We start from the raw sequence: 22200 nt of genomic DNA on the forward strand, positions 1-22200 counted from the left end.
TAACCTACTGAAGTCGCACCTCAAGCTACAGCTAGATTTTACACCCTGAAAGACAAACCTCTTGTACCTTATTTCCACGTCAAGGCCGCATCCAAGGCAGCAGCTATGCTGCAACGAGCACCCTAAGCCAACGCAGGGCTTTGCATTACCCACACCGGTCCCTGGCCTATCCTGGCTGCATCCGGCCGCGCTTCTAACATGAAAAGTATCAACCACATAAAAACATGACCTGTTTTAACTAAATACCTCCTCAGGCCCTGCCCGCCTCACGGGCACACATGAGGGAGGTGGCGGCACCGCCCTCACCGCGCCGGCCCCACCCGCTGCCCTCCAGGCCCTTCCCTCAGCTCCGCGGCCCGCCGGGGCGGAGCTGCGGGGTGGGAGCCGCCATTGCCGGTGTTTTAAGCGCACGGCGGAAGGTTTCGGGAATTCCGCGGACATTGCGCGGCCTCGGCTCGCAGTGGGGCCGCCTCTGTCAGTGCCGGGGCCCAGGGCTGCCGGTACCCTGTGACCGTGTGGGCCTGGGTAAGGAGCCCCTCCATGGCGGCGGTGTGAGGAGAGGAGGGCGCCTGGAGTCTGTGTGAGGCCGGAGGGAAAGGTGCTGGGTATCAAGGGGAGGAGGAGGGGGGCAGGCACAAATGGGGTCCACGCTGTGTGGCACGTTACCGGCCTGGCCAACAAAGCCCTCCCAGCTGGGCGAGTGGAGGTGCTGGGGCTCGTCCCTGAGGAGGTTTCAGGAAGGTCTGATGTCTGTGCTAGCCGTGTGGTGACAGATAGACTAAGGGTCTGGTTCCTGGCAGGGTTTTCTAAAGAGAATTTGTCAGCTAAAGTAAATGTTTAATAGTTTTGAAGAGTTCATACCTGTGATTAGGCTGCTTCAGCCTGGAGAAGAGAAGGCTCCTTACGGGGAGGTCTTATGAGCAGCTCCAGTGCCTGAAGGGACTACAGGAAACCTGGAGAGGGGCTTTGGACAAGGGCCTGTAGGGACAGGGCAAGGGGAATGGCTTTAACCTGCCAGAGGGGAGATTGAGATGAGCTCTTAGGCAGAAGTTCTTCCCTGTGAGGGTGCTGAGGCGCTGGCACAGGGTGCCCAGAGAAGCTGTGGCTGCCCCATCCCTGGCAGTGTTCAAGGCCAGGTTGGACACAGGGGCTTGGAGCACCCTGCTCTAGTGGAAGGTGTCCCTGCCTGTGGTAGGGGTTGGAACTGGATGAGCTTTAAGGTCCTTTCAACCCAAACCATTCTACGATCTAAAAACCCCAACAAACACCCTTTTACCTCTGATGCATTTGGGTTTTAAGTAGAAAGTGCAGAGAGAAGAGTTTTAATTGCCTGTTACTTGGTGAAAATGCCTTTTTCATGAGTAGTGTGCTGCAGTAACATTTTTCCCCTCAGGTTTACTTCTAGTGTTCTTTCTGGTTTTGGTGCCATATCAGCCTTGGTGGTCAAGGTTTTGTCACCGTGTCTGTAAGGCAAAAAGGTTCTAGGGAAAGCAGTTGAAACAGTTCTCTGGCTTCTATCTTTCAGAAGCTGTCCTGAAGCACTAAGCTTGCTTTCTGCCAGGCTGTTAGGGTAGATATTGCCTCAGCCTCATGAGGAATAAAAGCTGTGTGATAGCAGATGCAACTTTAAAGTTGCCTGTAAATATGTTTTATTTCCTATTTATAAGTGTACTTACGGCTTCTGAGTTATTTATTTGCTGATAATGTAGCCAACACCTATTTTTCACTTGTGAAAATCAGCTAATATCAGTCATATCTGATACTACAAAGCATTTCTAGTTTAGCCAGTCATGTTACTTGCTGGAATTCATCTTCTGACTCCTTCACCATCTGTACGCTGCTTGTGCAGCTACAACTTCTTAGGTCAGCTATGGGATGGAGAACTGATTGACTCTGCGTTTCCTATGGTTTCTTCCAGCAGACCTGGTCTTAATAACTAATTCCAGCCTGGATCAGTGGTGGTGTAATGAGCAAAATAATTACTTAGTATTGATTAATATTTAATGCAAGATCAGAACAACTCTTTAATTCTGAGGATTGTGTCAAACCTAAGAAGAAAACCTCTGGACCTTTACTCGCCTGACTTTATGAGAGTAGGGAAGAAATTAGAGCAGAATTTTTCTGGATAAAGTTATTTAGGTCCTTAAATTCAAAGGAAGAAGGGGTATTTCATCTTTCTAATAAAAGAGGGTAAAATAAGTAAGAGCAAAGCTTGAAAGTCAGTCTGTTACATGATAGGTAACTGTCTGAGGTTTGCTTTGTTGTTGGAGCTTGAATCTGGAGAACTTCATTTCTCTTTTTCACATTGGGAGTGTGACTCATTTGAGAACATCAACTGGCTGGTGCTTGTTATGTTTTCTTTTTTCTAGACTAATTGAAGCAGAACAAGGAAGCTTTGCTCTTTGAGTGGCGAGAGGCTTAATCTAAGAGCAAAAAATACAATTTTTTTTCAATTACTTTTTGCTTTAATGAGTGAATTTATCTGAGTGTTGCTGTAATTCACTACAGATTGGAAAGGAATGCTGTTCAGAATTCATTGCTGGTGTTTAGTGGTAATTGCTACTGGGTGCTTACCCAGCACATCTTACTGAGTGCTACTCCTATGAGCAGTAGAGCTTTGAAGGGTGTTGGTTGGACCCTGTGTGCTGATGAAGTAGAGATTTCACTCACCTGTTGGGGCAGCTAAATTGGGTGTGAGCTGAGCTGTAACAGTCCTCCACATGTCCCCTGTGCTATAAGTAATCCAGTCACACCTGCTATGTGCTTTTGTTTTATTTCCAGCGCTGCACCATGCTGACTGCCCCAGCAGATAGCTCTGGTGACTGCGAAAAGCAGCAGATGGAACGGAGCCAGAGTCATAGCAGCTCTGGTTTGCACTACTTGGAAGATACCTTTGAGTCCTTCAGTGAGGAGGAGGAAGCCCACTGGCAGAGAGAAAGTGACCCACCTGAATCGTGTTCCACAGAGGATTTGGAGGGCTCTGCTGTGTCAGGTATGTTGGAAAGCATGTCACAGTTGGCAGGCCAAAACCATGCAGGTATGCAGAGCTTGCCATGCTTGAGACCTCTCTAAATCTGTGCAGTGGGGATTCAAATCAGCAAAAATGTAAAAATTATAGACAAGTCCAGTAGAGAGATCGCTCATCCATCCAATGTTTGACTTGGGTGGGCTTTTTTTGCTCTGCAATAATAACCAGCACCATTATCATTAGGAATACTTCTGAAATATGGTTTAGGCATGAAATCCCAACAACGTGGGGCAGAATTTGCTGTCAGATGTGCATACATGAATATAAACCCTGTATAGTGTAGCACAGGATATAGATTTAGGTATCAGAGCTTCAAAAATCTGAATAGAAATGATCATTACCTTAGTGTCAATTCCTGTTACATTGATATAATTGAAGGGTCTAAGAGACTTAACAGTTTTGCTTAAAATTTTGGGGGTTTACAAATAGGTTTTAATAAACAAGGTTTAAGAGGGTTTTAATGAACCTTCTTTTCTGGAGCTATAACAGGTTATTTTAAACTATTTCACATCTAACACAGAAATCCTTATTTCTGGCATCAAGGAGTACATGCTGTGTGTGCAGAGAGCTTTTCTAATAAGTGTTATCACTTTTTATCTTTACAAGGTTAATGCTTCATAAAATTATGGAGTCTTCTGAATACTACCAGTTAAATGAGAAACTAGGGAATCATTCCAGGAGAATATTTTTGGAAATGTAATGCTTTTCGCAGTATATCTTGCTGCGAACAGCATATATAAATAATAAAAGCTACAGAAAACCTGTCATGGGCACATTATTTCCTTGTATAAGCCCACTGAATTTGAGATGAAAACCCTGAAAACAGAGTAGAGAAGTCAGGCACTTCCGTAGTGTGCTCAGTAGTTTGAACTGGGACCATGCCATATGCATCTTGCTGACATTATAGTGACTTTTTAGACCTATTGAGTCTTTTCCCAGGTACTCTGTTTCATGTCTTTGCTGTTTCCTCAGTTTCTGTGGAACTGGAGTTGTACTGGAACAAGCTAGAGAACAGGGAGCTGATAGAGATTCTTTATTTTCCCTGTCTCATGTTATTTTTCACCTGAATCCATTCCTCAAAACAGTTGACCTGCACTCCCAAGAGTACTTGTCCTGCCACACAGGAGGAGCCTGTGCAGGGCTGAAAAAAAGTGATGGGCTGAATGCGGGAGGAGGTAGACTGAGGTTAAGTTGGCATTACAGGTAAAGTGGCTGTGTCACAGACTCTAAGCAGTAGCCTCTGTTTTTTTCAGTGTATCCTATATTGTTATTCAGTGGAGCGATAAGAAGTGGGTGATATGAAACACTTCATGTGACAGCAGCTTGCTCAGCACCCCAGAATCACTGATCTTGCCTGTATAGTCCTGTGCCTTGGGGTTCCTTTTCCCTCACCAGGGAAATCTGTCTCATTCAAGTGGAGGATTATTTGCCTCCCACTTTGTTTTTCTGCAGTCCTGTTTTCTCTACAATGTATGTTCAAAGCTCCCTCATTTTCCTTGTAGATGAGCAGTCTGAAGTAGCAGATTCTGCAGCTGCAGAAAGAGATCTTGTGGAACGCTGGATTGGTCTAATAACTAAAAAATCTGACATTAAGCAAGACAGATTGGTCATCAAAACTCATGCTGGTGAGTTCAGTAACTTTAGTAGAGGTTGTAATTCTTGCTCCTTTTGAAAGGGGATGTAAACTTTTAACTAGACTTAATTTTTCTGTGCAAGCTGTTAAAGTTCAGCCAGGAATCAGCCTGGTTTCATTAGTTACGTAATGAAGTATGAAGTTTCTCTTTCATGCTTTCTCAGAAAGCACTTTGTGTCCTGTAACACACACATGGCTTTGCCTCTGAAGTGGTGACATTATTGTAGTGATGCATTGTCACAAGATCTGGATAAATACATTAAAAAGTGTATCCACATTTTAAATTCAACTGTAATCCTCAAAATCTTACTTGGCTATTTAGCTTTTCTCCTTTTCTCTCCAGGTACTTGGACTGTGGGGCTTTTCCCTCCAAAATAGACATGACTTCAGAATTAATTGTGTTATCAGTGATGCTAATTATTGAATTACTTCCTTGCCATGTTTTAGTTCCTTTCCCAAGCTGAGGGAGGCAGCAGGGCACCAATTTTGGCAAGAACAATAGAGCAGCTTTACCCAACACAATGATGTAGTGACTGGAGGAGGAGAGGGGAAGAGAGGAAGGAAGGATTCTGTTTGCATGTACTGGTTATGCAAGGAACTGTGAGAGCAGATGGTGGGATGCAAGTCCTGCTTAAGTCTTTCTAAAAAATGGGTCAGAGATACTATTTTTGATGAGAAAGAAAAAGAAAAAAGCAAATTTAAAAGAGCAAGAAAGCTGTAGTTGAGCAAATATAATTGAAGCAGGAGGGGAATCTTCCTCAGTCTGTATGTACATAAAAAGTGATCGAACTCTGAAGTGTTGCAGGTCACCTGTAGGACTGATGAACTGGGGAGATCCTCCTGCCTAGGTGCCTAATAGTACTGTATTTGTCCACAAGCATCGTCAAACCATCCACATGTATCATAGCAAAACATGACCTAAGATAATTTTTAGGCTATTCTTAATTGTGTGGCTCATTCACAGTAGTGGTGAGTCAGTGTGTGCGCTCCTGACTCATCTTCAGCATTTGTCTTTTCTATTACTGGATTTCCAAGAATGCCATGTAGTCAAGTGAGAAGACAGTTAATACAGAGCAGAGCATCTCTTCTATAGTAGAGTCTTTCTAAATTATTGTTACATCAGAATCTTGAGACTGTTTGATTCATAGGGAAATGGAAAGGACATGGTGAGCTCATTGAATGAGTGATAAATAATGGTATAATGTGGAGGAAGTTTTCCATCTCTGCAGAGCTTTCCTTTGAAAGATAACAGTTGGGAAGATCATCTCTTAATTTCAGATGTTTGTAGTTCTGCATGAGGGGATGTTCTTCCTTTGGTTTATGGGCTTTGATGGGTGAGGAGAGTCAGAGCAGTCAGTCTTGAGTAGCAAGCTCTGTTTCATTAGCTTGTGCTGATGTATAAGGGGCTGTGTTGTCTTCTGTCTGCTTGTCTTGTTGCTTGTCATTGTGGCAGCTAAGCACTTCTTAGGTGCATTGTCATGCTTTTCCCAACTGTTGTCAACATTAAGAGCTGAAAATAAGGTTCATGCTTATGCTTCTGTCATGTGATTGACAAGTTATCCCTAAACTCATCAGCATCAGTCATACTCAGCTAAGTACTACATTGTTTTTGTTGCGGAATATTAATATAGAAACAAAATCGGCACAGCAGCTTCTGGATACTAACATCTACAAATGCCTCCTGCTCTTTAACTTCATTCAGTACTTGGTAACCCCTAAGCTTCTTGTTATGTTATCAAATTGGAGATATTTTTTATTAAATAAAATAGAAGATGGGCTTACCATTATTCCCCTCAGTAAACTCAGCAAAATTAACTCTGTGTGCTGAGCATGCATGGTACTTCTGCATTTGTCTTAGGTAATAAAACAGAACTTCTTTTTATTATCTTACTACTGATAGGATTAAAGGGGGGGATTCCTGTTTTGCATATGGGAATGTCCTGGCAGGATATTCTTACTTGTCAGGGTTTTCTTGGTGGGGTGAAAGAGGAAAACCCTTTCTGCTGGCCTTGAGAGAAGTGAAGTTTTGTCACAGTTGCCTTTCTGTCTTCCTCGGCCCCTCTACCCCAGTGTTGTAGCAACAAGCTGTTATTAGATAAATGCATCGCAAAATGACTGTAAGTCCCTGTTTCCATTTGCATTATTCTAAAGACCATCAGCCACCTTTACTGCAGGAAACTGCATTTCTTTAGGAGTATGTAAAAGTCCAAGTGTGGCTTTTTAATGCTCTGACTTATGCTGTGTTCAGGGGTTTGCTCTCACTTTTGTAATATGTCTGCATTGAACGCTGCTCATTTATTTTTCTGCAGTGTTACCACTGCACTATTGCTAGCAAAAGAGAGAGTGCTTTAGTTGTTAATGTCACTTAGAGGCACAGAAATGCCTGAGCAGCATCAGACAGTTTTGTGGCTGAAATACAGTTCAGTCAATATCACCCATTAAGCCATTATTGTTACGATGATAGTAGTGTCGATGCTGGGAGATCTGTAAGTAAAAAAGGCCAGTGTAGATACAGGCACATAAATACCTGTGGTTTGTGGTGTTAAGGTGAAAGTTGCTGGCATTTGCACAAAGAGGGAAGTATAAGAATTTCTTTTTTTCCATCAGATTTTTTTCCAGCTTGTCCTGAGTATTTCAGAGTTGATCTATTTCATATTCACTTTGTGAACAGATTTCCCTATGTCCAAGTGTTTGGTTATTGATTTGCCAAGTAATAGTAGTAGCACTTTATTGAAAGTGTTCATTAAAAGTTGTAGTAGTCTATTTATGAGCATAGAGAAAGCATCTTATTGCTCTGTTTGGTGAAGGGAGCAGGTATCTAACAGCCTGTGCTGGTGCTTTCCCATTCCTGAGTTTTTCAGTACCAGAGGTTACTGCTTGATAACATGCACTGGTTATTGGATTCCTGCAGACCTAGTTAGGCCCTGAGACTTCAAACTTCAGTTATGATTCTGTAGTAGGATAATGTTAATGTAGGCTACACGGGGGAATTCCAACCAGAAACATCTAAATGGTAACCTCTGCTTGCAAAGAAAGTGAATCCAGTTCATGAATGTCTTTATGGAACTGGGAAAGAGGTTTTTTCCAAAAGATGTGGATTCTGCAGGCTTCTTGCTCTTCTCTTGTCTCACTAATGGTAGTGGAAACTGAGGGTGTCCTTCACCATGCTGGAGGAACTTTATTACAATTATTAATTTAAAGCCAGTAAATAGCCTGGTGTTTTCAACTGTATCAGTGGTGTGTTACCTGCACGAGTCTTTCAAACACTGTGTTTGCTGGAGGTGCTGCCTGCATGTTAATCTGAACTGCTGCCTCAATCGTACATCCTGAAATGCACAGTTAAAATGTTCCTGAAGACTAGTTACCAGTTCCTACCTTTCATAATTACTTCTTTAACTGTCTTACATTTTTTTCTTTTTAAAATAGAGTATTGGTAGCACATAATAATAACAAAGTGCCTGCCTATTTTCCTGTTAAATCAGTTAAACATCAAAGGAAAAGGAAGCTCAGTGAAGCTTTTCTTTACTTTTCACCCTCCACTCATACAGATTTAAAATGTCATACTTAAAGATGTAGTTGCATGCAGAAAGCAAAGTCTATGTAGGTCAGTTATGAACTGCACAGCAGGGTTTAGAACGTAGACATGGAAACAAGCTTATCTCTGTGGGTACACACTGAGTGCTGCTTTAATCACAGCAGCTTCTTGGTCCAGTTTGTTGGGCTTCACTTTCTCATACTCTGTGCTTTGTGACCTTACTGCTGTATGATACATGGCTCTGACTGGATGCCTGTTCTGGTGTCTGGTTTTGCTGCTCTGGTCACCTCTTACTGCCTTATTCCTCTCCAGCAAGGGGAATGTGGGAATGCAGGATGCAGGGCAGCCAAGCAGCAGCAAAATCTACTTCTGGAACAGTAATTGACCCTGACAGGGGTTCTCTGTGGGCAGACGTGCAGTGACATTTAAGTCTGCCACACAAATGGAGATGGAGCGTTCAAGCATGTCTAGTTTGGAGATGGAAAGGAGGGAAGATGTGAAAAGCACAAGAAATAAATCCAAGCACCACAGCAAGTACTGAGATCCTCTTTTCCTTCAGCTGAAGGACAGGTGAACCTTGCACAACCAGGAGAAAATCTGAAAGTATCAACAGTTGTGCACTCAGAGACTTAACTTTTAACTGTGTCCTGACTATTCTCATAATTTTTTTTGTTGTTCCAGTAAAATGACAGTCCTTGATCCTTGATTGTTTTTATTCATTGAGCTTATTTACTGTTAAGCATGAATTAATATTAAACAAGTAACCTTTTGAAATTGGTTGTGCAATCAGGTTTAAAATGCTGTTCTCTTTGCTGCTGTTTCTTCTCAAGTCTGTAGGTGCAAATGGAGCAGGTGAGTGGGTGTATGGCAGCTCCCAATTCGTGCACTATTAGAAACCAATTCTGAATTAAATGGGCTTCTGGATGTCAGGAGGAACTTAAGTGAATGAATTAGGATGGTATTAAACTGTCACAAATGTTCAGCAGAGCCCATATGCAAGATTCCTGCTTTGCTTAGGCTTAACTAGAGATCCCCTTATCCTTTATAGAGATTGACTGCATTTCTGAAGAGATGCTTGGATCCCTTGCATGATTCCACAGCTCTGTCTTGTGTACTTGAGACTAAACTCATTGCAACACATTTAGGCAAAGTTCTGCGTTCATGTTGTTCGGTGTTTTAAGGATTTGTTGTGGTTATGCCAGGGAACCCCACAAGACTGGAATACCAATGCACTGATTGCAGGCAAACACTGTGAAATAGGCAGTGTTTGTCTAGAAAAAGTAAAACTGAATTCAAGCACTGAAATGGAGGGGTTTTTTTAAGTTTTCCAGTGGAAAAATCCTTTTTCCTATTCTTTTCCAGCTGAATGGGCAGTATAATCCATTTCTGAAGACTTTGAGTGAAAACAAACTGACTCTTTTGGTTGTCAGAGTGGAGCCCTGAGATGGGAACAGTGTGTTAGCATTAGCTACATGCAAACGTATTCATGAGACTTTAGTAATGCTTACAGCAGTGTTTTGTCTTCTCATTTCTCCTTTAATTACACACCTTAAAGTGTTTAGTTGGGCCTCAGTAGTTGCATAAAAGCAAAACCTGTGTAATAAAGGTAGAGAGGTACTCTCCTTGTTTATGTAATTGAAAGCAGTGGTATCTTAGGGCAGCGTGGTACTACTCAGCATTGTTACATGATGCTCATGAAACACTCTACTGATTGGCTGTGTTTAAGCCTGTGGAAAATCTCCCACTAAGCATTGAATGAAGCTGTAATTCCATCCTTGCCTGCTCATCTGAAGTATAAGCTCTCTTTTTATTTGTAATTATGTGCCACTGGGAAGGATAAGAGAAAATGAAATATGTTGTTTAAGCAAGGTCATAGAGTTTAGGAAATGATCATTGAAGCTTTAGAGGGAAGTATTTTCTAGTATAATTTTTAAAAAGCCTAACTATAGGTTGCACGATATATTTGAGGTGTTTTCCAGAGTTACTCCAATAGGTGCTGCCCTGATTTTTCAGTGTCTTATGAGTTACTCCTCAGAGTTACTAGGTGAGTAGCTCTCTTTAAATATAAAGTAATTTTGGTTTAGCAAGTTGCAGTTTTATGTAGGAAGAAGCTGAATCTGTATTAGACAGTAATGGAAACTCTGTTTAACATCACAGTACTTAAGTACTTGCTTTACTAATGTATATGTGCTGTATCATTAAGTAGTCTAATTCTTCAGGGTTCTTATCCCCTCCTTTCTTTGGAAGACCACTCATACAGATGTTTATTCCTACAGTTATCATCCAGGTTTGTATTTAAACTTTGCACTGCTGTTATTACGGTTGTTGACTTTAGATTTAGCATTGGGCTTGGGTTTTTATTGGATTGCAGGGATAGAAGACCAGTAATTCTTCTCTTTAATACAGTGATTAACACTTTTGTTTTGTTGATTTATGCCTGAAAGAAATGAGTGAACTCTCAGATGAAGAACTGGATGCTCTCAGGTCCTTTTGCACTAAGAAGATAAGTGGGATGCATCAGCAGCTGATCTCCAAGCAGACAAATGGTGACAAGCCGAGAAAGCTGCAGCTGGGATTGACAGCAAAGAAACTAGACACAAGTGACTTGAGCTGCGTTGTTCCTGATGGGCTGATGAACAGAATCCGCCTGAAAAATATCAGGGAGACTATTAAACAGGTACTGCAAGGAAGAAACAATATGGATTTTTGGGAGAACCACTGCTTGAGAAAGCTGTAAAATAAGGATCAGATCAGGCAGCCCTTATGGCACACTCAGGCCTCAGAGAGATTTTTGCTCTGTATCTCAAGATTTACCTTTCTCATTTACTTGACGCTGCTGCAGAACTGTTGCTGGTAAACAACCCATCATTACAAAACACTGTCTGGTGATAAAGTCCTGATTTGTGGGGTTGAGCCAGGCTGGGTGGGCAGTTACTGCAGTCCACAATAAACCCTGGATCAGCTGAAGAAAACAGCTTGCTTTGATGGTTATGTTTGCAACTGTTATTTATGGAAGCATTCTGCATGTTGTTTGCTTATGACTCCAGTATTAGAAGTATTCCAAAAACAAAGCCTCCCCCTGCTTCTAGCTTAGACATTAGGTCATGTTAAGAATTAAAACATGCCCAATAGGATCTTGGTGACATCAGTTCCTTTATTAAGAAGCATCCGTCATTTTTACACAGTTCAAAGTGCTTTTCTTTTTCACCAGCCCGGTGCTTTTTCCCTCCTGTAAAACAGACATTCTGACATGGCTCTTCCTTTCAGCTCTGCATCTGAGAGCCTTAAGATAAGTCATTTGCTGGCTTTATTGTTATAGCAGAGCAAAAGTGATAACATACTCCCCTGCAAAAGCCTGTGCCAGGTGAGCAGCAGTGATACTTTTAAAGTCAGTTTTTCAGGCTTCCTCTTTGTTAAAATTGCTCTGATGCTTCAGCTATCTGCATTCTTTCACTGTATTAATGGTAATCAACCCACCATCCGAATTTTGTAGAATTTTTATTGCCTCTTATTTGTCTTACAATGTGGTAACACATTTTCTAAGAGCCGTAGCTGACTGCTGTGTCTATTTGCTTCTGGCTTTACCTCAATGTAATAACATTTTTATGCAGAGGAGAAGTCGTCAAGGAAGAAGACGAAGAGGTTTGGGACTTGACATTTTAGGATTGATTCCATTGCTTTTGTAGTAGCTTGTTTGGTTTATGTAACCAGGTGGAATCTGTGTAAATTACATAAGAGAATATTATTGCTATTTCATAAATGCACAAATGCTGGGATTTGTGTAATGCTTAAGACTTTGTGGTGGGTAAACTGACCAAGGAATTAAGTAGTACTGTAGGAGCAGTACTGTATTATTATGAAATAATTTACAACTTCCTACCAAAGTAAATCTTTGTCTTTAGACTGTATCTGTAGTTTTATTGCTGCTTCTTAATGGGGTGATCATATTTTACTGGGGCAGACTTTGCTCATTGCATCGAAGTCTTTTTTTTCAGGTCACAGAAGCTCAGATCCACGATCCCTCGGTGTGTCCTGACTGTCAGGAGAAGGAGGCAGAGCTAGCCAAGATCACCTTCTGCAGAAGAAAGAAGGTTCTTATGGAAAGTGCTTTAATCCAAGAGAAATTGGAAGAACAGATTTACTTCAGAGTAAGCAAATGTTGTTAAAGAAAGGTTGTGGTACATCTTACCCATACAGTAACTAAAGAAATCTGTAAGCCAGGTTTCCCTCTGACTTTGGGCAGTGGGATTAGATTGACCTTGATGCGGTGCAAGTCAAAATAGAATTTGGCTCCGTTTCATTAATAAAATGCTTGGGACTAACATACTGATCAAGTCATTTGAGCTTCCTTATTTATATTAGCCGAAGGTCTTTCCCAGGATGTCCTGTAATTGTTGTGGGTATGTCTGGATTATTTCTCCACAGCTTGTTTTCTGATGGACTGTCCAAGACAAAATATAAGTAACAAAATAATGTGATAGTAGGTGATTGTGCCCCTACTTTCTTACTCATCTTTTGGTGTTGGAAGTCTCAGGATAGGACACTGCAACATTTTATGGTGGGTAAGGCCTCTCGCATAGACTGTTACTGCTTCTTGGAAGAACTGCCTTCTCTGTGTCTACTGTCACAAAGGGTCCAGCTTTCTTGTTAGCAGATAAATCTGGAGCAGATGGTAGGCAATGTAAGCTGCAACTCATAGAATGCCTTGGGTCTTCTGAGTCTTCTCAGGATGATCTTCCTTCAGGAAGAGCTCTTCTCTCCTTTCTTGAAAGGAAATCAGATTGAAAGGAGGTCTTTTCTGAGCAATGAACAAGTAGTGCTTCCTGAAGCCCTGAGATTGATCTCTGTATTTGTGAGCAGGGTGGAAGTTTGGTTTTTTGTTATTTAATAATGCCCACTCCTGACTCCATTCACTCCAAACCCAAATAATCCCTATTTCCTTTTTATTTCAGGATACGCTTACGCTTCTAGGAGAAGCACTTGGAAGCTTACCCAAACCTTCGGCGGATCTCAGGAACCTAAGGCAAAGGCTGAAAGGTCAGGAAATGTTCAGGCCTGAAAGCAGTAAACATAACTCAGGGACATGAAGAACGGGGGTAGTTTTCTGTAGGCAGTCCCATCTGAATGCCAAGGGCTGTGGATATGACATGTTTTGTCAGTGATGAATTGGGTGATGCTTTAATATTCGTGCAGGTGGAACCGGCTGTGCCCAGCATGCTGGTGTCTGGGTTGTGATTCAGCTCTTTATTCATCCAAATGCAAATGTTGCAATATATTGTGATCCAGCTATATACATTTTTCACATGATGGGAGCCAACACTTTCTATTATTAAGCTGACAAGTAGTAAGGATTGTTTTTTGTGGGATTGCTTGTGGGATTTCAGAGCAGCTCACAGCTGCTTCCATCCATAAGAAAAATAAATGATTCCCTTTTCCAGGGTAGGGAGGTGTAATTACTGAATCTCAACTCAATCTTTGCCCACTGTCTCATGGTAGATGGAGAGCAGCAGGTGGAGGAGGGAAAGAAGGTTGCAAAGTGACTACAGAAAGGAATAAAATGAAATGTTCTATTTATAGAACTCAAATAGTGAGACTATAACAGAAATTGATCAGGAGTCTGTGGATGCCAACAGGACAAGAAATGATAATAAATGAATCATGTGACCTATGTAGCATAGGTGTTTAAGAAGAGAAAAAGCAACATAAAATGGGAATGAATAACATAAATTCAAGTGGGATTAAGATGCCAAATAATATTTTTGACTGTTTTTTTTAATACACTTTGAAACTTATTGTAATCCTTTGTCATTTGTTTTCTTGATGGCAAAGTCACTGGCTTCTCAAGAATATAGGTGGATGAGGGATTGGTGTATAGCACACATCCAAATAAAATGGTTTTATGCTGGGGATCTCAGTAGGTTAGACAATGAAGTCAACTTCTCCAGAGCCTCAGGTGTCTCCTGGTCTGTGGGTATGAGTGCAGCCCACCTTTGTGAGCGCTGCTGACAGGAAGAGCTCATTGCATTGTTGTTGCAGTGACCCTGTGACTGTTGGGCTTGTGTGGGTCATGAAGTTACTGTTTCCTCAGTCTCCAGTTTCTTGACTTCTGTGTGTTTAGATCTCTGAAAGCTGTGGGAACCTTGGAGGAATATCCTATTGATGAACTCTTCCTGAATAGAATTAAGTCTTATTGTTGCATTTTATTTTCCCATTTTGGGACAAGTATATAGTGTTGGATTTGGTTTTATATTTTATACCTATGTAGTTATTTTCTTCTATTGTTTAAGAGTGAGGGCTGTTTAGCCTCTTGTTTTCACTTCTCACAGATCAATAGAATACCTGGAAAGAAAGGCTTGGATATAGTTAGCTAAGCTGACATATGTCAGTGAGTATCTGCCTTTTGGTGCTTAAAAACCTGCCTTGAGTGATTTCACTGGGAATTGATCCTGAGTAGGTCAAGCCTCAAGTGAAAATATAACAGCCCTAAGCTGTTCAGGGCTAGCTGTCCTTACAGCTTCGTGGGCAGCTCATTCTGGTTTCTTGCAAGCAGCAAGTTTAGTATTCCAACAAAAATATTCCCCTAAGCTTGGTCTTAACTTTGGAGTTGTCACTGAAGTTTACATAGCTACTGTCTCTTCCCATCACTCTGTAATCCTTAGAAATGTTTAAATCCTTTAAATTTTCTACCTTCCAATCTTACAAACCTGTTCTTTTGAGCTATTCCCTCCCTGTTCCTTGCTTTGGGCTGTACTTCCTGTTTCTCTCTAGTCTTTCAAAGCCTCCAGCAATCAGCTCAACACTGGGCAAAGGATACCTGTTATTCATGAGAAGTCTCATAGAGGCTGTCAGGTACAGAAGTGATGTCAGGAGTCAGATCCTTTGTAACTGTAATTTTGTTGTTATTGGCAGTGAGTGCACCTTTCAGCCCTTACAACAACCACAGAAAGTGACTTCCAGGACTCTAAATACAGATTAATTATTTCCATAAGTAAAAGATAGCACATTGATTTTCTGCTTTCAGTACAGAGATGCTTTCTGGACACACTGAAATACTTCTTCACAACTCTTGTCAAGCTTTTATGTAAATACACTGAACTATGAGCTATTTGGGGTAGGCACCTGACTATTTGTCTGCAAAATAGCATTCCTGCTCGCAGCACAGCAGCTATATGGCTCCTGTTTGCATAAATTTTACAAAGAATTCAGATAGCTCCTTTGAAAAATCAAAATGTGTTTTGCTCATGTCTTTTGCATGTGTTTTCCTATTGCTTACTACAGTTGTCATTTATTTTGCTTATCGAAAATGTCTGTGAGATCTGAGTGTTTGCCTTCTGCTTTCTTGTAGCAGCTATTAGGGATGTATAATGGCATGAGTGATCTTAATCTCTCAATTTATTGTACATTCCTGCAGTGGTTGAGCTTTGAGGTCCCAAAACTCTGCCATGGAGGACGCAGGAGAAGCAAAACCAAACAGTGGATCATGTCTCTTCCTTTTCCCCTCACAGGAGCTACCCCCTCCCAACTTCCTCAGCAGTAGGTTTTTCTTTTGATCCACAGAAACACTCTAAAACTGTGATCAAGAAATATTGATTCATGGGCTCCTTTGTGCTTGCTGGGGCATAAAAGGAGTGAGGTGGATCAGGGCTGATTCATGTGGTAAGCAGCTCTAGGACTGAAACAAATCAATCTGCCCATTAAAAGTACTTTGGAGCTTTGCTTTCTAGCTTAGTGCTGCACATGGTTGCATTATTTAATCTTCTCAATGATTTGTGATGTGGTGGAGTTCATTGCTCTGAACTTTGTATGAATGCAGAAGGGTTTACCGTATATATCTTGGTTTAGGTGTATGCAATATTATCGGTCATAACTGACTCTTTGGATAAATCTATATTCCTCAGATTATCATTCAGATCAGTTTCCTGAGGACAGCAGCAATGTAATTTCCACATTCATCTGCCCTCGCTTTCTCTATAAAAAACCCAGCCTGATTCCAGGCTCAGTCATTCCTCAGCCTTGTTTCTAACCATCTGCTGGGCCACGGGGCTTTGTATTTGTCATTTGTAAGAGTCACTTTAGTGTTCTATCTACTTTTTTAGCATAGCCAGTTTGATCAGCTTCCAAGGAGAGGAGCTGAGCTCGCTTATTTGTACTGGGAGCCTGACAAAACTCCTGAGCTGGTGCACTGAGGACAAGGTTTTGCTGCTGGAAGGGATCATGTTCCCTGGGAAATTGGTAGTGCCCGGATTCTTCTTCAGTGAGAAACCTGAATTGTAGCTTTCAGTTATTGCAAATCCTACACACACACTCCAGCAAGAGCTGGAGTACTTCCAGCTATGTATTTTTAAATCATTTGAAACATACTTGCCTTCTTCCATTTGTGATTTTTATCACCATTCAGTATGATTTTCAGAGAAGGACTTTGTATTGTCTCTGCTCAGTGAGACCTAATGTAAAGGCTACATGCACATTCTCACTGCCTGCAACAGGGTTGATCTTCTGAATGCCACCATACTTAAAATGTGGTTTGATTCTGTAAATACGTACATTAATGTTACAAATACTACAGTTGCATTGCTTTGCAGCTAGCTAACTGCTCCCTTTCCCTCCACAAGGATTCTATGGATCTTTGCACTGACAGCAGCATGATCTGTACAAGGGGAGGCTGGGAAGTGAGGGGGAGCATATACCTTCTGTCAGTAAGGTACTGGGGCCTTTGTCTTTCAAATTACTTATAGAATTTATTAGAGTACCTTAAAAAAGAAACATTTTCCAGCTTCTGGGCATGGATATTCACTGCTTATTTATTCATTTATTTTGTAATAAAATAGTACTGTTTGTTCTCACATAGACTAGTGTGTATGATCCATAAATAGGTTTGTAAAATAGATCTGTAGCGTGTAACAGAATCCTTTAGAATCTTCTGTGAAAATTCATATCTTTAGTTGATAGCACTTTAAGAACATTTACATCCTTCATCTTGACATTTTTAACTAGAACATTTTTTGCCTACAGAAGTAAGTTTACAGCATCACAGTATTATAGCTTGTTAAAAAATACATACAGCATTACTGGCAAGTGCAGGCAAGCTAGCTACTTGAGCAGGGCTTCTTGTAATTGTACATGGTTCCTACTTTTTAAAACAATGAAGTATATTAATATTACATCCATCACTTTGTTAGAAAATGTGACTTAGAGATGCTACTCACAACAGAGCTGCCATTTCCCCATGACATAATATTACAGGCTATGAAAATAAAAACACACCATCGTATGGTTGGTTAAAAAAGAAGTACAAGCCTAGTTTAAAAAGGGTGCTAAGTTGGTAAATTGGGTTCCAGGAATACTGGAGGTCCTTAATCCACTTGTGGTTGGGATGCCACTGCCACCCCATGTCACTGAACCTCACCTGAAAGAAATACTGACTTACCACCTGCAAATGCACATAGGGCTGGGTCCTGCATGCCCTCTGCCTGGAGCTGCTGCTGAAGATGTGGAAGGTTCTTCAGCTGAGAGCTTTCAGGACCAGGCTGCTACTGCTGAGTGTCTGTGAACCTGATTTACTTTAAGACTTCAATTGGATTTCACAGTCTTCAGCCAGATGATTAGATTGGTGCAAAACAACACAACTCCACTGAGCTTTACTGAGCTGCTGTGTTGCTTTGCCATAACCAGACCTGACCTTCTGCCTTCCACAGGCCAGTGGGTTTCTGAAAGAGTGTGAGCAACACATTTAAATGCACTGGTTTAGTAGTACAACAGAGATCAAAAATACGTGATTGCCTTGGGTTTACTTTGCACAAATGAGACTATATAAATATATGTGTATCATAAAGCTGTAGGAAATCTCCAAACTGCCAACAACTCTTACAAATGAGATAAAACAAGGATAGGTTTGCTTAGAAATGTCATAGTTGCCATTCTTTTATTATTTCCATGTTCAGGTAATGCAAGAGCATTTCATGGTGGATCCTTTGGAGTCTTTTTATGAAACAAGTCCAGGCGTGCTTTGAAAAGTGCTCTTTTCTTGGTCTTTCTGATACTCCTCTTGTGCTTTCTGGAGTCTTTTACCTCTCAGTTTCCACTTGTGAAAGCAGTAGGTTACTAGGGATGTTGTTAATAAAGAGAAGATGATAACCAGCACTATTACCAGTGCGATGGTGGATGAGAGGGACCCTTCTAGCTGCGTGGTTTCAGTGTCTCTTGTGGTGTTCAGGTTAGCAAAGCTTTCATAGTCTGTCGAGGCCAGAAGTGCAGGTACATGGACTTCTTTGAACTTGGGCCTCATTGGGATGCAGTGGTTGCTCTCCCTTGGTCAGGATTTCTGAAGAAGCAAGAACTATGGTTCCCTTGTCACCTGTGGCATCCGTGATGCAAGTTTCTCCTCAGGATCCCCAGGCATAGATGGGGCTCAGAGGCTTTGCTGGTTGGTGGAGCCAAGCAGTGCAGCGGATGTCACAGAGTTTGCAGTGCAGGTCATCTATATCTGAAGTTGTGCAAGTCAGATATGTGATGCTGCCTCTGTCATGGGGCAGGGAAGGCTGTTCTCAGCTGGCTGCAGTTTAGGGCTCTTTTTCTTGAAGAGATAACCAGAGAAAATCAATTTTCCAGTAACATTGTGGTGGTAGGGCTTATCCACAGGCGCAAAAGGAAAACAAGGACTGCAACAAGTGTAGTTTATGCCTTAGGGGGTTTCTTTACTGAGAGGTTTCTTCTTCCCTCAAGTACTCCCCATAGAGTGAAATCAAAGGTGTATTTTCTTACTGAGGGGCAGCTTGGTTTTGCTGACATCAGGCATTAACAAAATCAGCTGACACAGTAGCTCTCAGGTTAATACAGGGGAGTTATTTTCCCCTCTTCTTCGATATTTGCTCTCAGACTTGCCTTGTCTGAAGGGGATTTGGATTTGGGGTTTTTGTCCTTGTTACACTGGAGTTCAGGAGATGTCCTCACTGATTGTAGATCTGGAACGTAGAAAAATGACCTGGGTGAGAAATGGCATAGTATTGAAGAGGTGAGCTCTCCTTAAAGGCAGGAAGCTGTAGCCTAGAATTAAAACCCTTACTCTTTCATAATTCTGATAGAATTTCAAGTATACCCAAGTCATTTGGTTCTGATACATGCTGTGTGTAACAAGTCCTAACAAACTTATTTATCTGAGCAGTTCTGAAGTCAAGAACTGCTCTGGAGAAGGCAAGGAGCTGCTCTTCCCTGTTCCAAATCTCATGTTAGAGTTAACTGTGATGAGGAGCAAGGCCGCTCTGCTTTTTGCCTGTTTCTGCTGCCACTCAGGACAGGAGGATTTGGCCCCAGGATATTGTACTTTGAGGAGCTGTAAGCACTTTCAGAGCTATTTATTTCAAATAACAGCTTGCTCTAAACCCCCTCCACCCCACTCCCAAATGCTTTGAGGCCAAAATTAGGCTTCAGAGCTCTTGCAACAGAACTGTTTGCTCAGAGGTGCTCTGACAGGATGCAATTGTAATTCATGCTCTTCATAGAAATCTGTGGTTCATCCCACTCAGGCTTGCAGAGCACTGAGGGTCTCTTTTTCTAATTAACAGCATGCTCTGGTTTGTAATAAAGACTGTTTACTATAGCTTAGCATTCTGTTGGTGTTAAAAGATGTAAATGAGCAGCTCTTGCCAGTTTGGAACAATATGTTCACGTAGGCAAAAATAAACGTTGGTTTTAAAGTTGAAAAGCCAGATTTTGCTGTAGTTTAGGACAAAAGAATCTGTGCTTGCAAAGCTCATTGAAAGTTCACTTCACGTAGGGGAGCAAGTGCAACATACCACATCTTTGATGAATGCCTGCATGGTGCACTACTGGCAAGTCGTATATCAGGAAGTTATGACAATAGAATATTTCAGTGCTACTTGGCTATGTATTTAACATCCTTCTCAAGAGCCTGAAGAAAGAAACTGCACTAAAAGAACTTAAGGAACTGAGAAATGCACTTCTGATTTATGGAGTAGCTAAGTGTCCACCACCCACATGAAAGTCTAGGAAGGTGGAATTGTCTCAGTGCTAATGAAAATCAAATCTTGTCATACTTGCCTGAACCTGTATCTCATCTCATCTGTATCCACTGCTATTAGATTCCTATGGGGAACAGAAAATAGAAAAGATAGAAAAATAATTAGATATCTGGTACTGTTCCAAGAAGGTGAGTGAATGTTATTTGTAACTTCATTTCACCATCATCAGTTCAGGTATGAGTGCTTTAAAAAGCAGAACAGGAATGCTATTAAGAGTTTGCAAAATGCTGCTTGTGCTTCAGCTGCATTTTGGGAGGAGGCTACTTTTATAGGCATTAAAGTGCTGTCAGTGAGTTAAGGGAAGTGATTATTCACCTCTACTGAGCAGTGGTGAGACCATGGTAGTAGTAGAGGTAAATGTCTTGGCTCATATTGCAGGATCCTACTGAGAAAGGGTTGGACTTCTGGTGCTCTGCTTAGACTTTGAGACGGTTCACGTTCTTTGTAGTCCTTGTATGGAGTACACTCTTGTGCACACGCACAGAGCACGCATTTCAACTTGAGTCAAGTTCCATCTGCTGCAGTTTCAATGTCAACGCATTCTCATCAGAAAACTTTCCGTTAAACCCCGCAAAACTTCCCTTCCTGTCCATGTTTTAAGTGAATTCAAGCGGTAGAGAATAAATTATTCTTACAAGCTCGGTTTGGTTTGTGAGTCGTAAGTATTCGGTGTATTTTGTTTGAGCATTGAACATGCAGACTAGTGTCTCAGTGCACGTTTAATCCCCACCACCATTTAATAACATAGAGGAGAAAGGTTCAGGTATTTACAAGAATAATTTGAGGGATTTTTTGGTTTTGGTCTTAAAATAGTGATTTGCTGGAGGAAACTGCTTGAAAGTGTATTAGGATATCTGTAAGCTAAATACATACTAAACCTTCTCATGAAATAGTGATGTTTTACTTTGGTACTTACACAAGCATAGGCTACAAGTCCTTGCCTAGAGATGGACTTTGCTACTGTGGCTTGTGTTTTTGTATCTTTCTGTTTTAGCAAGCAAACGTTCAAAGTACAGCTTCATATAAAATGGGGGGAACCAAATCTGCTCCTTGCTTTCTAATATCGTTAGGAGAGGCATTGTCTTTTGTTCTCCAAGTTGAACCTCTGTACCTCCGAGTACTCCAGCAAAGTAGAGACAAATCTGTTCTTGAGGCTTCGTGTAGCTGTTTGAGAGTGGAAAGGAAGAGCAGCTTGGAAGCTATTTGTATGAGAGGAACAAAGCAAATTACAGTAACAAAATGAGTCTCAAGTGTTAATTAATGTTGTGGGCATCTGTCAAATCTGAAGTACTGAAGAGAGAGAAGAATGTTGATTTCACTAACACTCCTTTTATAAGGGCAAAACTTGCCTCTATTTGCTAGTGATGACCTTACCAGTGTTCTATTAAAAAGAATAATGATGATTTGCATTGAATCCTTAAAAACTAACCAACCAAACAGTCAAAATGCCCAGTGGGAGACCAGCCTTGGAGGAGGTTTTAATGGGCTCTGGTTTGTTGGGATTTTAATTCTTAGGATAACTCTGTTTTCTGATTCTCTGTTTCAGATAAAGGATGCATCGAGTTTGGTGGCTGTCTGAAATCAAAATGATGAAGGCCAGAAATCAGACCTAAGCTACTGCAGTTGTGTTGTTTTAATAGGAAGCTGGTTGTACATAGCTGACCGTTAGGCTAACTCAAACCTCCTTTGACTTCCTGATAATACTAAGACTGTTTGTTAAGACACATAAACCAGCAGCAAGTGAGAAAAATGTATAATACTGTTCTCAAGTGGACACAAAACCATCTTTCTAAAGTAAGGACGACTGACTTCAAACTATAAACCTGCTCCTTGTGAAGTAGCATTAAAAAACCCTCTTTGATTTCAGTAGCAGGAGAATCTTTGGTTCCTATCTTTGTGTGTGTCTCGTGCTCCTCCAGACTGCATTTTCAAGCGCTGAATTACTTCTGGCTTTTATACCATCTTA

The 22200-nt window shown here is 41.3% G+C and overlaps 1 protein-coding gene across 2 annotated transcripts; it reads left to right on the forward strand.

Annotated features, from left to right (window-relative positions):
- Positions 1-386: 386 nt before the first annotated feature.
- LOC308224640 (uncharacterized protein C8orf48) lies at positions 387-21906 on the forward strand. Of its 2 annotated transcripts, XM_080624787.1 has the most exons (7): positions 387-578; positions 2782-2992; positions 4531-4653; positions 10641-10873; positions 12192-12344; positions 13149-13233; positions 21781-21906. In XM_080624787.1, the coding sequence occupies exons 2-7, from the start codon at positions 2791-2793 to the stop codon at positions 21822-21824; spliced, it is 840 nt and encodes a 279-aa protein (XP_080480913.1). In that variant the 5' UTR covers positions 387-578; positions 2782-2790; the 3' UTR covers positions 21825-21906. The 2 variants fall into 2 exon arrangements, with proteins under 2 accessions (XP_080480913.1, XP_080480914.1); XM_080624788.1 differs by lacking the exon at positions 4531-4653.
- Positions 21907-22200: the final 294 nt, after the last annotated feature.

The sequence above is a fragment of the Psittacula echo genome, assembly GCF_963264785.1.
Source record: "Psittacula echo genome assembly, chromosome: 8".
Taxonomy (NCBI): Eukaryota; Metazoa; Chordata; class Aves; order Psittaciformes; family Psittacidae; genus Psittacula; species Psittacula echo.

What these genes read in the sequence shown, in the direction of transcription:
- LOC308224640 (XM_080624787.1), top strand. Translation starts at nt 2,791, where the DNA reads ATGCTGACTGCCCCAGCAGATAGCTCTGGTGACTGCGAAAAGCAGCAG. An exon ending in TCAGGGAGACTATTAAACAG is followed by an intron (nt 10,874 to 12,191) that starts GTACTGCAAGGA and finishes CTTTTTTTTCAG; the next exon opens with GTCACAGAAGCTCAGATCCA. An exon ending in CCTAAGGCAAAGGCTGAAAG is followed by an intron (nt 13,234 to 21,780) that starts GTCAGGAAATGT and finishes TCTCTGTTTCAG; the next exon opens with ATAAAGGATGCATCGAGTTT.